This window comes from Pundamilia nyererei, unplaced genomic scaffold, assembly GCF_000239375.1.
Source record: "Pundamilia nyererei isolate P.nyererei 1_Seehausen unplaced genomic scaffold, PunNye1.0 scaffold00097, whole genome shotgun sequence".
Classification (NCBI taxonomy): Eukaryota; Metazoa; Chordata; class Actinopteri; order Cichliformes; family Cichlidae; genus Pundamilia; species Pundamilia nyererei.
In genome coordinates, this window is record NW_005187498.1 from 1,631,319 (window position 1) to 1,642,985 (window position 11,667).

Here is an 11,667-nt window from a genome sequence, read left to right on the forward strand (position 1 = left end):
AAAAGCATGATAATATGTTAAGTAATCCAAAGTATTCAGAATACGTTACTGTCATTGAGTAACGTAACGGAATACGTTACAGAATACATTTTGGGGCATGTATTCTGTATTCTGTAATGGAATACATTTTAAAAGTAACCTTCCCAACACTGGTTACCGCTAGGTTAACACTGTACTTATTAGCATCTTGAGCTTAATTCTTGCTGTTTTAAACAGAAAGTGTAACATATTCTGATTTTTCTCCACTTAGATGAGTGAGCAGGCTTGTTTTAGGTTTAGCTGCTGTTGCTGACAGATGCTGATGGCAGTGAAGTTGTAAAAAGCATCTGCTTGTTATAAAACTTTTATTCAACCCAAAATGTTTAAATATACTAGTTTTGATATGTTCAGAATGGAAGCTTAAAGCTTGGAAGATTACATTTGGTGGGATATGATAAATGGAGTTGTACTTGCATAGTGCTTTTCTACTCCAATTGAGCCCTCATATTTTTCTTTACCACTTTTCCCTCCAGTGACAAAGTACCTTTATTCTATGCTTAAGTGCTTTGCCTAACTGTCAAACACACATTCATGATCTGATAGACGTGTCGGGGGAAACTCGGAGTTCAACATGTTGCCCAAGTGTACTTTGACGTGCAGATCCAAGGATCAAATCACCAATCTTCTGATTAGCAGACGACCTGCTCTACCTTCTGAGCAACAGTCGCCTCATTTGACAGACATGGTAACTTAATGTTTTTAGATATGACTTGTTGGTTGATGAGCTGTGATATGGAAACTGCTGCACACTTTATCTGCCTTTTGGACTTCTGTCAAAATCCAGACATACCTGTGATTTCATTGACATGGTGTCAGTTAGTTTGGAGCTGACTCAAGAGTAGAATTTCAGTCAATCTCTGGATGGGTTAAGTGATTGCCTTTCTCCTGATGAGAATAACACTGTCAACTGTCTGACCAATAAGAATTTAGTTGGATGAGATGATATCAACAATCCAGTCGATTCTGAGACGTAAATTAACTCTGATGTGACGTGGGCTGATATAGGTGGTTGATCGATGTATACACACCTAATAAAATGTAAAAGGACCAGTCTCCAGCCGTTTCATTTATTGTTCTGCTTACATGATGCAATACTGAATGTCTGTTATCAGGAACCCAAAAGACACAAAGGAAATAAAGTCTAGTGCAGTACATGTGAACTTTTGTCCAATTAGATTTTCTTGATATGCTTGGACTGACCTATTGACTGTCTAAATATTTGACATGTCTGTGGCATGAAGCTGATAACATGTGACATATTTTCACTAAGTATTTCCTAAATTGCTGGAGGACAGATGCAGATATATGTATAAAATATTGAAATTTAATTAAAGATGGAAATGCCAACAATGAGGCTCTTCAGCTGTTCTTATCATTGGTCATGTTGCTTTCATTGTTTACTCAAATGTAATCCGTGTGTCAGGCCGGCAAAGGAAATCGAGAGACATTTCAATTTCAGCCAGAAAACAGAAAAGCAGAGCAGGAAGCTTGATACAAAAGGAAGAGTGTTTTAAAAATCGTGCAAGCGAGTATAAAGGACTCACTGTTGCATCACCTGTTTCCATGGCTCAGCCCCTTTACCATGGCAACAGAATGCCGGTTGGGTCATCAATGTGGGTGTAGAAAAAAGTCCAGAGGAAGGACAACTGTGTGTTTAGTCTATTAGAGCTGCAAGGCAAGGACAAGCTGAGTGTTACAGCACTGAAAGTATTACATCATTCAAGAGGAATCCTTCTCCCCCCCATGGCTTGCTAACCAAGCATGGCTCAGTCTTTTAGCTGTTTCTCTATTGATTGGATAAATGGAGGAAGCGAGCAATAGCTTAGTAATTGGGTGTGTTTGTGATATGTCAAAGAGCAGTCTTCATTGCCAAGACATCTTAACATAAATGTAGATTTTAGTTCAGTCCAAATCCCTTAAATCTGCTTGCCAAGTACCCGCTCAGAGCACGTTAGAGTAACCATTCTGCTGTGTTTGTCCTATCCTGCTCTCTCGTAACAGGAACAACAGAACGAGTCTGTCTGATACAGGGTACGGTCGAAGCCCTCAATGGTGTCCACAACTTCATTGCGGAGAAAGTTCGCGAGATGCCCCAGAGCGCCCAGAAACCAGAACCAGTCAGCATACTGCAGCCACAGACCACAGTCAACCCTGACCGAGTCAAACAGGTGAGATCCTAGGCAGTTAGTGGGGTCATCAGGGTGTGCATTCACCGTGTGATAGTAACACTTCATTTCCACAACACCTCATTTATTAGTTGTGAGTAATAGTTGTGCTCTGGGCCATGACCCACAGTCTGGTAGGGTCAGGAAAATGTGAGGGTATATGGTTATTTTTACCTCCAGTCTTTCATAGCTAGACAGAGCCGTGTGGCAGCTGCAGCTTAAACCCCTGGGATTAACAAATCGCTGAGTAAAGCGGGGGCTGGTATAGTACTCTGACTCACTGAGAGACATCCCTCTTTCTGTCAGCCATTTGAGGCATGGTATATTCCTCATGTTATCTTTTATTGCTACCAAAGTGTTTCTGTTTCTCTACAGGCTAAATTGATTGTGCCCAATAGCACAGCTGGGCTGATCATTGGCAAGGGTGGAGCCACAGTGAAAGCGGTGATGGAGCAGTCAGGGGCTTGGGTGCAGCTCTCACAGAAACCAGAAGGCATCAACCTGCAGGAGCGAGTAGTAACCATCAGCGGGGAGCCCGAACAGAACCGAAAGGCCGTGGAAATCATAGTGCAGAAAATTCAGGAGGACCCTCAGAGCAGCAGCTGCCTCAACATAAGTTACTCCAATGTTTCAGGCCCAGTTGCCAATTCCAACCCCACTGGCTCCCCCTATGCTAATACAGGCGAAGTGCTGCCCAATGCAGCTGCAGCGGCTGCCACTGCCTCTAGCCTTCTGGGTCAGGCCGGATTGACAGGAATGGGCGCCTTCCCTGCCGCCATGTCCAGCTTATCCGGTAATGATCTGCTGGCCATCACCTCAGCTCTCAACACACTGGCCAGCTACGGCTACAACACTAACACCCTCGGCCTGGGCCTCAACCCAGCAGCTGCTTCAGGGGTCCTTGCTGCAGTAGCAGCTAGTGCTAACCCGGCTGCTGCTGCTGCAGCTAACCTTCTGGCCTCCTATGCTAGCGATGCCTCCAGCAGTGCGGGCCACCCTGCTACAGGTCTCGGTGGGTTTTCCTTGGGGTCTCTAGCAGCTGCTACTGGGGCTTCCAACGGTTACCTAAATGCTTCATCCCCACTGATGGCCTCCTCCCTATTGGCAACAGAGAAGCTGGCAGATGGTGCCAAGGACGTGGTTGAGATTGCTGTGCCCGAGAATCTGGTGGGTGCCATCTTAGGGAAAGGAGGGAAAACGCTGGTAGAGTACCAGGAGCTAACGGGAGCCCGCATCCAGATCTCCAAAAAAGGAGAGTTCATTCCTGGTACTCGGAACCGTAAAGTTACCATAACAGGGTCGCCAGCCGCTACGCAAGCAGCACAGTATCTGATCAGCCAGCGGATCACCTACGAGCAGGGCGTGCGCGCTACCAACCCACAAAAAGTGGGCTAAAAGGAAAAAGAAGAGGAAAGAAGGAAAGGATGAAGACAGAGATAGAAGGGAATTGAGAGAGAGTCATAATGGATAAGGAAGAAAAGAAACGTCCAAATATCTGTTCAATATTTCAGTATCAAATGAGAGAATCACAAAGGAGGAGGTGGGGGAGACAACCAAGATAAGTGTGTGTGATATGTGAATGTGTTTTTAGGACTGACGTCCTGATGTTTTTTAAAAGTTTGTGTCGAGTCCTTTTGATGATGGTGATCAGAGTAAGCTGAACTGGTCCACTGCCAAGCTGCAGATTCAAGGGTGAGGCCAAAGGGTTTCACCCTCCTCCAAAACCTCATAGCTTTTATTTTATTTCTTGTGTTTGGTTTTGTTGGTTTTAATTTCATTGCAAACCTCGGCTCCCGGTGAGTTGAGTGTGTCAGATGAAGTTCCAGCCAGCTAATAGAGCTGTTTTACAAACCTTGCTTGTTGTATACAATGCAGAAGGCATTGTGAACAGGGGTGTGGTTTTATGACACGCACCTGAGGTCATCTCAGTTTATGGGGAAGCAATCTGAGAATAATTTCTAAAAAAAAAAACAAAAAAAACATCTTTGTTGACATATGTTCAATTCTGGCTCATATCATAATTGAAGTTTCTAAATCTGGGTATTTTATATTTTCATCCTTTATTTATTGACATGGTCTCATTCAAACACAAATAGATTATTTAAACCTGTGACTGCAGGTTGATCTGAATGTAAAAACATTATTAGACTATTGCTATTTTTTATTTACAGGGATCAAATATTGTGTTGCAGTGAAAGAAATGTATAACTCAAACCCAGTCTGAACTTCACTGTTGCTGTTCGCAAGTATAGTTCAGGGGTTAAATAATCAATGTGAGAGGATAGAGGAGACACACAGGAATGTATAAATATATTTTACACGAACACACATAGACGATGCTCCCACAAACGCACAAACACTGAAACATAGTTGCATATTCAGTCACAAAACATGCAGAAATATATCATCTAACCCATTTTTGGTGCTATAGAATTAGGTTGATATCTCCTTTACCATGGAATCAGAATCTCTCTGTGGCGACTAACCTTGCGACTTATTTTAAAAAGAGCTGCTGTCTCGTCCAGCCATTAGTAGCCCATTGGATCTGACGCAGCCTCTCACGTAATGACAAACGATCGATTTCAGGATCAAAGATGAAGAAAGCAATCCAGTCTTAATAATTAAATCCATTCAATGCAAATCTTTTGTTCTACCTTAGACATTTGTAACTCCCTAGATTTAACTGAAAGCTCAGACTACCTTCAAGCAGTGTGTCTAACCAGTTCAGTTCGCAAAAGGAACAAAGCACTACAAAAGCATTTTGATAAGTAAAGCTGTATGAACCAATGTCTGTGAACAAAGAAACTATTGCCTTTACATTAAGGGTACCAAATAGTCAAGAGACATACACTAATGAAAGGGAAGTAAAACGACACTTGAAATAAAAAAAAATAAAAAAAGAGGCTTGGATTCACTTTTTGTGTGAGCCGTCCTTGCCAATTTGCATTAAGACAAAAAAGGGAAAAAAGGATGATTCTGCAGTTCATCCAGGCAGCCTTTTATTGTTCCCAAAACATGTTAACGCTCACTAACCTCAAGTGAAGCACATATTACAACATAAAATGTTTTGGCATTGTTGTCTTTTATGGGCAATTGTTTGTCTGAGGCAGGCAGGCTAATTGTCTTGAGTATTTCCAAGCACTCGAAGATTACCTTGGCTTCCTTCTGTGCTGCTATCCATAGTGTTCATCCTGAGTACACTGGGTCTCTGAAGACTGCACTGTGAGACATTAAGAACACAATGTAAGGTGTGTCTATCCCTGCTTGGGACATAAGTATATTTTAATGTGCACATGTATGTCACATACACAAAAACTACCAATACTGACAGAAGGGATATTGCCACAAGAGCATTTATACTCAAGCATCTTGTGACGTTTCTGTTTACCAATGCACTGCACTTAAATTAGCAGACATTTTTTCCCAACGACAAATTATTCCCATCGCATTTTCTTGCACAGTCCTGTTATGTCCACACCCCCCCACCACCCAGCTCTAAAGGCATCTTTCAATTGTTGTCCCCATCAACCCAAGCTCTATGATCAGCTTTCTGAATACACAGCTGTGAGGGTTGGTGCTGAGTTATGTCCGAGAAAACCAGAACCACACCCATGTTTTGGAAAAATTTAATGAAGAGCCTTTTCATTTTCACGAATCATGTTTGAAAGTCAAATGGCTATGAAAGCATTCGAAATAACTCTTTGTGTCTGAATATTGTGCGTGACAACTGCAACAGCTGTGAGCCTTCTTAAATCTTTCCTTTCACTATGTGTCTGGAGGGCTTCGCAGTCATCCATTAATCCAATCTGGCCACCAGTGAATTCACAGCATAGGCTAACCTTTTACTGCCCAAAATTTTAGCATGTAATAAGATACAAGCACAAAACAAGGATATGTTCTATCAATGCAACTGGACTGCTTGACTGCAGAGAGCTGTCCTTCGACGGCTCTCTGATCGATACATCGTGCCAAACGCTATTTCTCTCTGCCCCTCATTAACTTTCCTCTTTCTCTCAACATTTTATTCCCCTGCATGCTGTCGTTTCTCACTGTTCTGAGATTCCTCCTGTGTCCTACTCCCTGTCCGTGCTTCTTCCTATACTGTGCTCTCCCCCTCTTTCTCCTTCCTCCTGTCTTGTCTTCTCATGGGTGGTGTGTTGGATGTGCTGCTGGTGGGCAAGTTATGCACTGTAGGTCATGAGGGTATGAAAATATTTCTGCGGGCCGCAAAGTTCACAAGGCTAACATGCATAGAAAACACCTGCCTCCAAAAACTGTGACACCCACCAAGACCAACCAGCAGCGTCAGCTCAAAGTATCAGATTTCCTCTCTAAGAAGAACAAGCAGACAGGTTTAGATAGTGAACTATGGCCTTTCAAGGGAAGAGGAAGCGTTGTTTTTTTCCCAAAAGAAAGCGAGTCAAGGTCGAATAAATATTCATACACTGGCTGAGCTCAAGTTACAGCCTCCAAAAGAAAGCATAGTACGGACAGAGCGCATAGGTTAGCGAGAATAAGGTGGGAACTCGTTTGTGACCTCAAGCCGAAACAATGACATCCTTTATGCATATCCTCTTATCTGAAAATGACTAGACTTCATTTCTGTGGAATACAATATGTCATGTCATATGATCTATATGTACTTTATTGTAGCTATTCTAGTTTGTAGTCCAAATGCAGTCCAGCGTTGTCGATACAATGTGAAACTATGTTATATTTGTGTGGATGATGAGAGTGCCAACTAAGCCTGATTAAGATTAGCTTCGCGATTTGTTTGTGCATTACGATGACTCATCATCGACCGGTGGTGTCCATATTTCTGTCATTGATGATTTAGTTTGACAGTAAGAAAATGTAAAGAATATTGGAAGCAATATAGTAGCATGTTGTCCTGTTTTGTGTTTTATGTCTGTTGTATGAACCTTTGAAATTACTAAGATTTTGAATGAATAGGTTTACATGTACTTTTTGTAAGTTATGAAAATGCTGCTATTTGATAAGTAAACTATACAAAATATTTTAGTTGAAAAGATGTCTGGTCTGTTGATTAGAAACATGCTCTAAAAGGCTGGAGCATAAAACGAGGTGTATAGAATACTATACAGTATTGGTAAGATAGCAAAAGTAATAATAGACTCCATAGTACAACCTGTGCCAAACTAGACCTCTGCAGCTTCTGAAATTGTAGATGTGCGATCAAATGTTAGATATCAATAACTTGTTTAGAAGTGCTGATCAAGTGCCAATCAAACACTGTCTTTTAAGTTAAGAAAAGATAATCAAATACATGACTTAAGAAAACAAAGGACAAAGAACTTTTTGTGCGTTGTTTTATCCCATAGGTACATAGAGTAAGAGTTAAAGATTGTGATTTTTATGGATCCATGTTGTTTTACACTCCATGCATCCCTTGTGTGTTTGTTTGACCTGTGGCTTAAGTACTGCTGTTTTCTCACAAATGTCTCTATAGGCCAGCATGGACTAAGCATAACATGTTATAAGCATTCATAACATAGCCATTAACAATCAAAAATGTGTTTGTGGAGTTAGGTGTTATCTTTTTGCACGTCTTCTATTGCATGGTATCAAAGTAAATTATGGAGGAAAAAAAAAACGTACAAAAGTTTGCGAGGTGTCTCGCAAACGTTCAAAGACATAACGCTGCATGCAGTCAAATGTAAAGCACTTCAGTTTTACTCGCCTCATGTTTAGAAAACAAAAAAAAGAAAGTTGTTTTTTTTCTATTTTATGTTGTGAGTTGGGAGAGAGCTCATTATTGTCATGTTGGCCCGAAAAAAACAAAACAAAAAAAAACCACACACACGAAAACACATCTGAGATCAAAATTCCTCGTCGGTCGTCTTTGAACGCATCGTTAGATTTTTAGGTACAGTGAGGAGTATTACAAATGTGAAACAAGCAAACGTGAAAATGTTACTCAGTGCATTGGCTCCTTGTGTTTATAGGATATCAGGCATTCGTTTCTTTTACAAACAGGTTGAACCTCACGTCCCATAATCTCTTTATGTCACAGCTTGAAAGCCCAGATCTAATCTATGAATGTAACCATTTCCTGTTTCTTTTATTTTACGTTCTGTCAAATGGTCTTTAATGTAAATTCAGGGCAGGAATGTCAAATACATGTAGAGAATATCTATGTCAATAACAGATTTCAGCTACAGTCAGGTAGGCCTAACATGGCCACAGTCATGAATCAGATATGTTTTAACACAACTTCCGATTCGCTGTCAACATTATCTTGTTTGTTTGGTGTTGCATAAATGCACTTTACTGATCAGTGGGTCATACTGGGTGTGAAATGAAGCAAACCAGTTTAGTCGATTTGATTTGGTTTCCATTCTTTGCTGTTGCTATGATGTGACTTTATTTATTCCCTGATCCTGTCGGGTCTCATGAATGATGGAAAGGGCTGGAGTCTCAGACGAAATCGAAAAGTAGCATCTGTTTCCTCACGCGAAGGCTTCTCCTTCACATTTCCTTCAGCAGAGGTCTGTGTCAATCACTGTGTGCATTGTTTGGCACTAGAATGTGAAACCACAAAGGATCTGTATGCCTTTTTATCCCTCTTTTGCTTTGAAATTCCAAAATTTGAAAGCGGTTTTAACGCATCCAGCACACTGGCATCGAAACACTGGACTGAAGGATGCAAGCTCGAGGTCCGGCTGACACAAAGGCCGGGTCTGAGAGACTTAATCGGCACCAGCAAACACGAAGATTGCCTCTGCCACCTCAACGTAATGAAAATCAGAGGAAACGTTCGAACGGTTAAGGTCTAGTTACGCGAGTGATGTTCCTGTCTCATTCTGTGTTGCAAATCCCCTGTTGTTGCATTGACTGCTTCCCATCCGAGCGCTATCCGAGCTGCGGTATCATTCCAAAAGCTGTGATGTTTGTTTTTGATTTTCAGTCCAAATGTATTCGGGACATCCATCCAGCCCCACGGAGCCCTTTCACAAAGAAGGCTAGGACTGGTTTTAAATGTTACAAACTGGCTAAGGCTGGTCGCTCCTCTCTTTAAACCTCTTCTACCTGAGTCTCACAATCTCAGCCAACACAATATCACAATTTGTTTCATTACACGGAGCACCTGCTACCGTGTCCACCCTTTAAATGGTTTTTAGGTATTTCTGAGCCCTTTCGTCTGAGGAAAATACAGGATTCTTTGCCAACCACACATGAGGCCATTATTGTGTTTGACCCTCTGAACCTCCCATGAACTTTGTTGACCTTTTCCATCCTCGAGAACTCATATATGTGTTGGATATTTTACGCCACTTTAACTGTCAAACTCTGCCAGACTGTTCTTTCATTTCCAGTTATTTGGACTACTCTGCGGGGTTGACTGCTTGCTTAAGTGTAAAGCATGCCGTACCTTGCAAACATTTTCATGCCATTGTAAATTTTCTTTCTGGGGTTCGGTTTTAATGTTGTTTAACCTCTGTTCTTTACATCTCAGAAGAAAAAAAATGGACTGACAGCATAAGATCAAATATTCCAACCTAAGCAAAGTGATGTTTTGTTGATTGGGTTCTCTTTGATATTAGCGACGACAGTTCTGTCTTTCATCTGTGACGAGCGCGGAGAATCTGTGAAAGTCCACAGTGTTACCTACTTAAAGGGCTTTCTAGGACAGCATTTAAAGTCCTCTGAATATATTCAGAAAGGAAAATGCCTTCTTGTGCCATTTTAGAAAAAGTGCGAAAGCTTTTTATGGCAAATGTTTGTCAGCAAGAGTGCCAAATAATTCCATACTGAGCCAAAAGGCAGCCAGCCTACATTCTAAATGTGAGATCACTGGAATGGTTCCGTCCCATTTCCACTCCCCTTGAAAAACATCACCCTAATTGTACAATGTTTGAGCTCATGTACCATTATTGTTATGCTGCCAGTCTGTTTTCTGCTTTTGTTAAAGGAACATCTCAGAAGCAGTATATTTTCTAAATGATACACCGTTAATAAAAAGAAAACAGCTACTATGGTGAGGGAATGAGAGGATTTTAAAAGTGTCATTGATTTTATTATTTAGTTAATTTGAACATTATTCATTAATAGATTTAACGGTAATGACTATTTAATGTAACTGTAGTACTGTGTTTGTAAAAGAAAATTCAGTGAGTTGTGTTTTATGACTCGTGGACTACCAGTGAAGTCAGCATTTCAGTGTTAATAATTGAATTGTTTTTTAAAGATTATTTTTGCGACGGCAACAAAGAGTCATTATAAATGTTCATTTTAACATCACTTGTCTTCCGTTGCTTTTATTCTCCACCCCGTCCCTCTGCTCTGTCTCACTTGAGTGAAAGGTTGAGTGTTTACATAATTGCAACCAACACGTTCTATGAATAGATCGATTTCTGAAGAGCCGAATCTGAGCACGCACTAAACGTGAACAGCGAGTATGTTTACATAGACGCAGTGCTCACACGAGGAATCGGACTGGTTACGTGAGGGAAAGCGGCATCAATTTCACACCATGGATTTATCTAATAGCTGGGTTTATTTACTGAAGACAGAGTTTTAGACAGTCGATACTATATTTACATCATTATGTTGCTCGGCGTGTTGTGTTGCCTTGCATTGAGTGACTTTGATCAGACCTCACATACAAATATAAACATTTTATTTCATTTAGTTAAGCATTCAAGGGAAACATTGAAATGTTTGACTTTTCTGTGATCACAGTCAAAACGGGGGATTTTATAGGTGGAGGCCAGTCCACAGTTTTTACCCTGGTATTTTTCTTTTACCCTACTGGGTTGATTAAAATGGGTGAATTTATGCTACGATGACCTGATCAATAACTATACTCGCTGACCTGTCAGGATGACACACTATACAAAAATAACTGCAGTGAAAACACTTTGGTAAGTGAATGTAAGCATGACACAGTGTGAAGATAGACATCCTGCGCTAGTTTTACTAATTTTAATCAAAATGTGCTCAGTAATCACTGGTGAGGGAGGGCGGGTGCACTGTTAAAGTCCTCGATCCTGATGGTGCTTTCCTGAATAAGCTGTAATTTGAATATGGAATGTCCCCTCAACTTGGATTTTTCACTTGGAAAATTGGAGCAGCTCCTGCAACCGCAAGCTAACAATCCAAGATAGTGGCACTAAACATAAACTGTAGTAAAACTGTAAGCATTTTAATCTACTGCCACTGTTTTGTGTATTTGTGAGTCAGTAATTACGCTCTGACCAGGCTCTATCCATGAATGTAAGTGACTCTGACTTGGCAAATGATTTGTCGATCACAAACCGTTAGACAGTGAACATGCCACACATAACCCCACTTTTTAAAATGCAGCATGACCAATATTTACACAACAGACTTAAGCTTTTATTTAGCGTGACACAAAATGCACCCTGGGGCAATAAACCCATCAGGAACATGTTTATTAAGATCAGGTCAGAAAGTCATTTTCCCATAGACTTCTTTAGGA

At 40.9% G+C, this 11,667-nt stretch overlaps 1 protein-coding gene across 2 annotated transcripts in view; it reads left to right on the plus strand.

Moving 5' to 3' along the window:
- The window catches only part of nova1 (NOVA alternative splicing regulator 1), a 29,046-nt gene extending 18,580 nt beyond the window's left edge, over positions 1 to 10,466 (plus strand). For both annotated transcript variants that reach the window (XM_005740122.2, XM_013912684.1), the window contains exons 3-4: positions 2,041 to 2,207; positions 2,580 to 10,466. In XM_005740122.2, the coding sequence (XP_005740179.1) occupies positions 2,041 to 2,207; positions 2,580 to 3,599 (1,187 nt within the window). In that variant the 3' untranslated portion in view covers positions 3,600 to 10,466. The remainder of the gene's footprint in view (positions 1 to 2,040; positions 2,208 to 2,579) is intronic.
- The last annotated feature ends 1,201 nt before the right edge of the window (positions 10,467 to 11,667 follow it).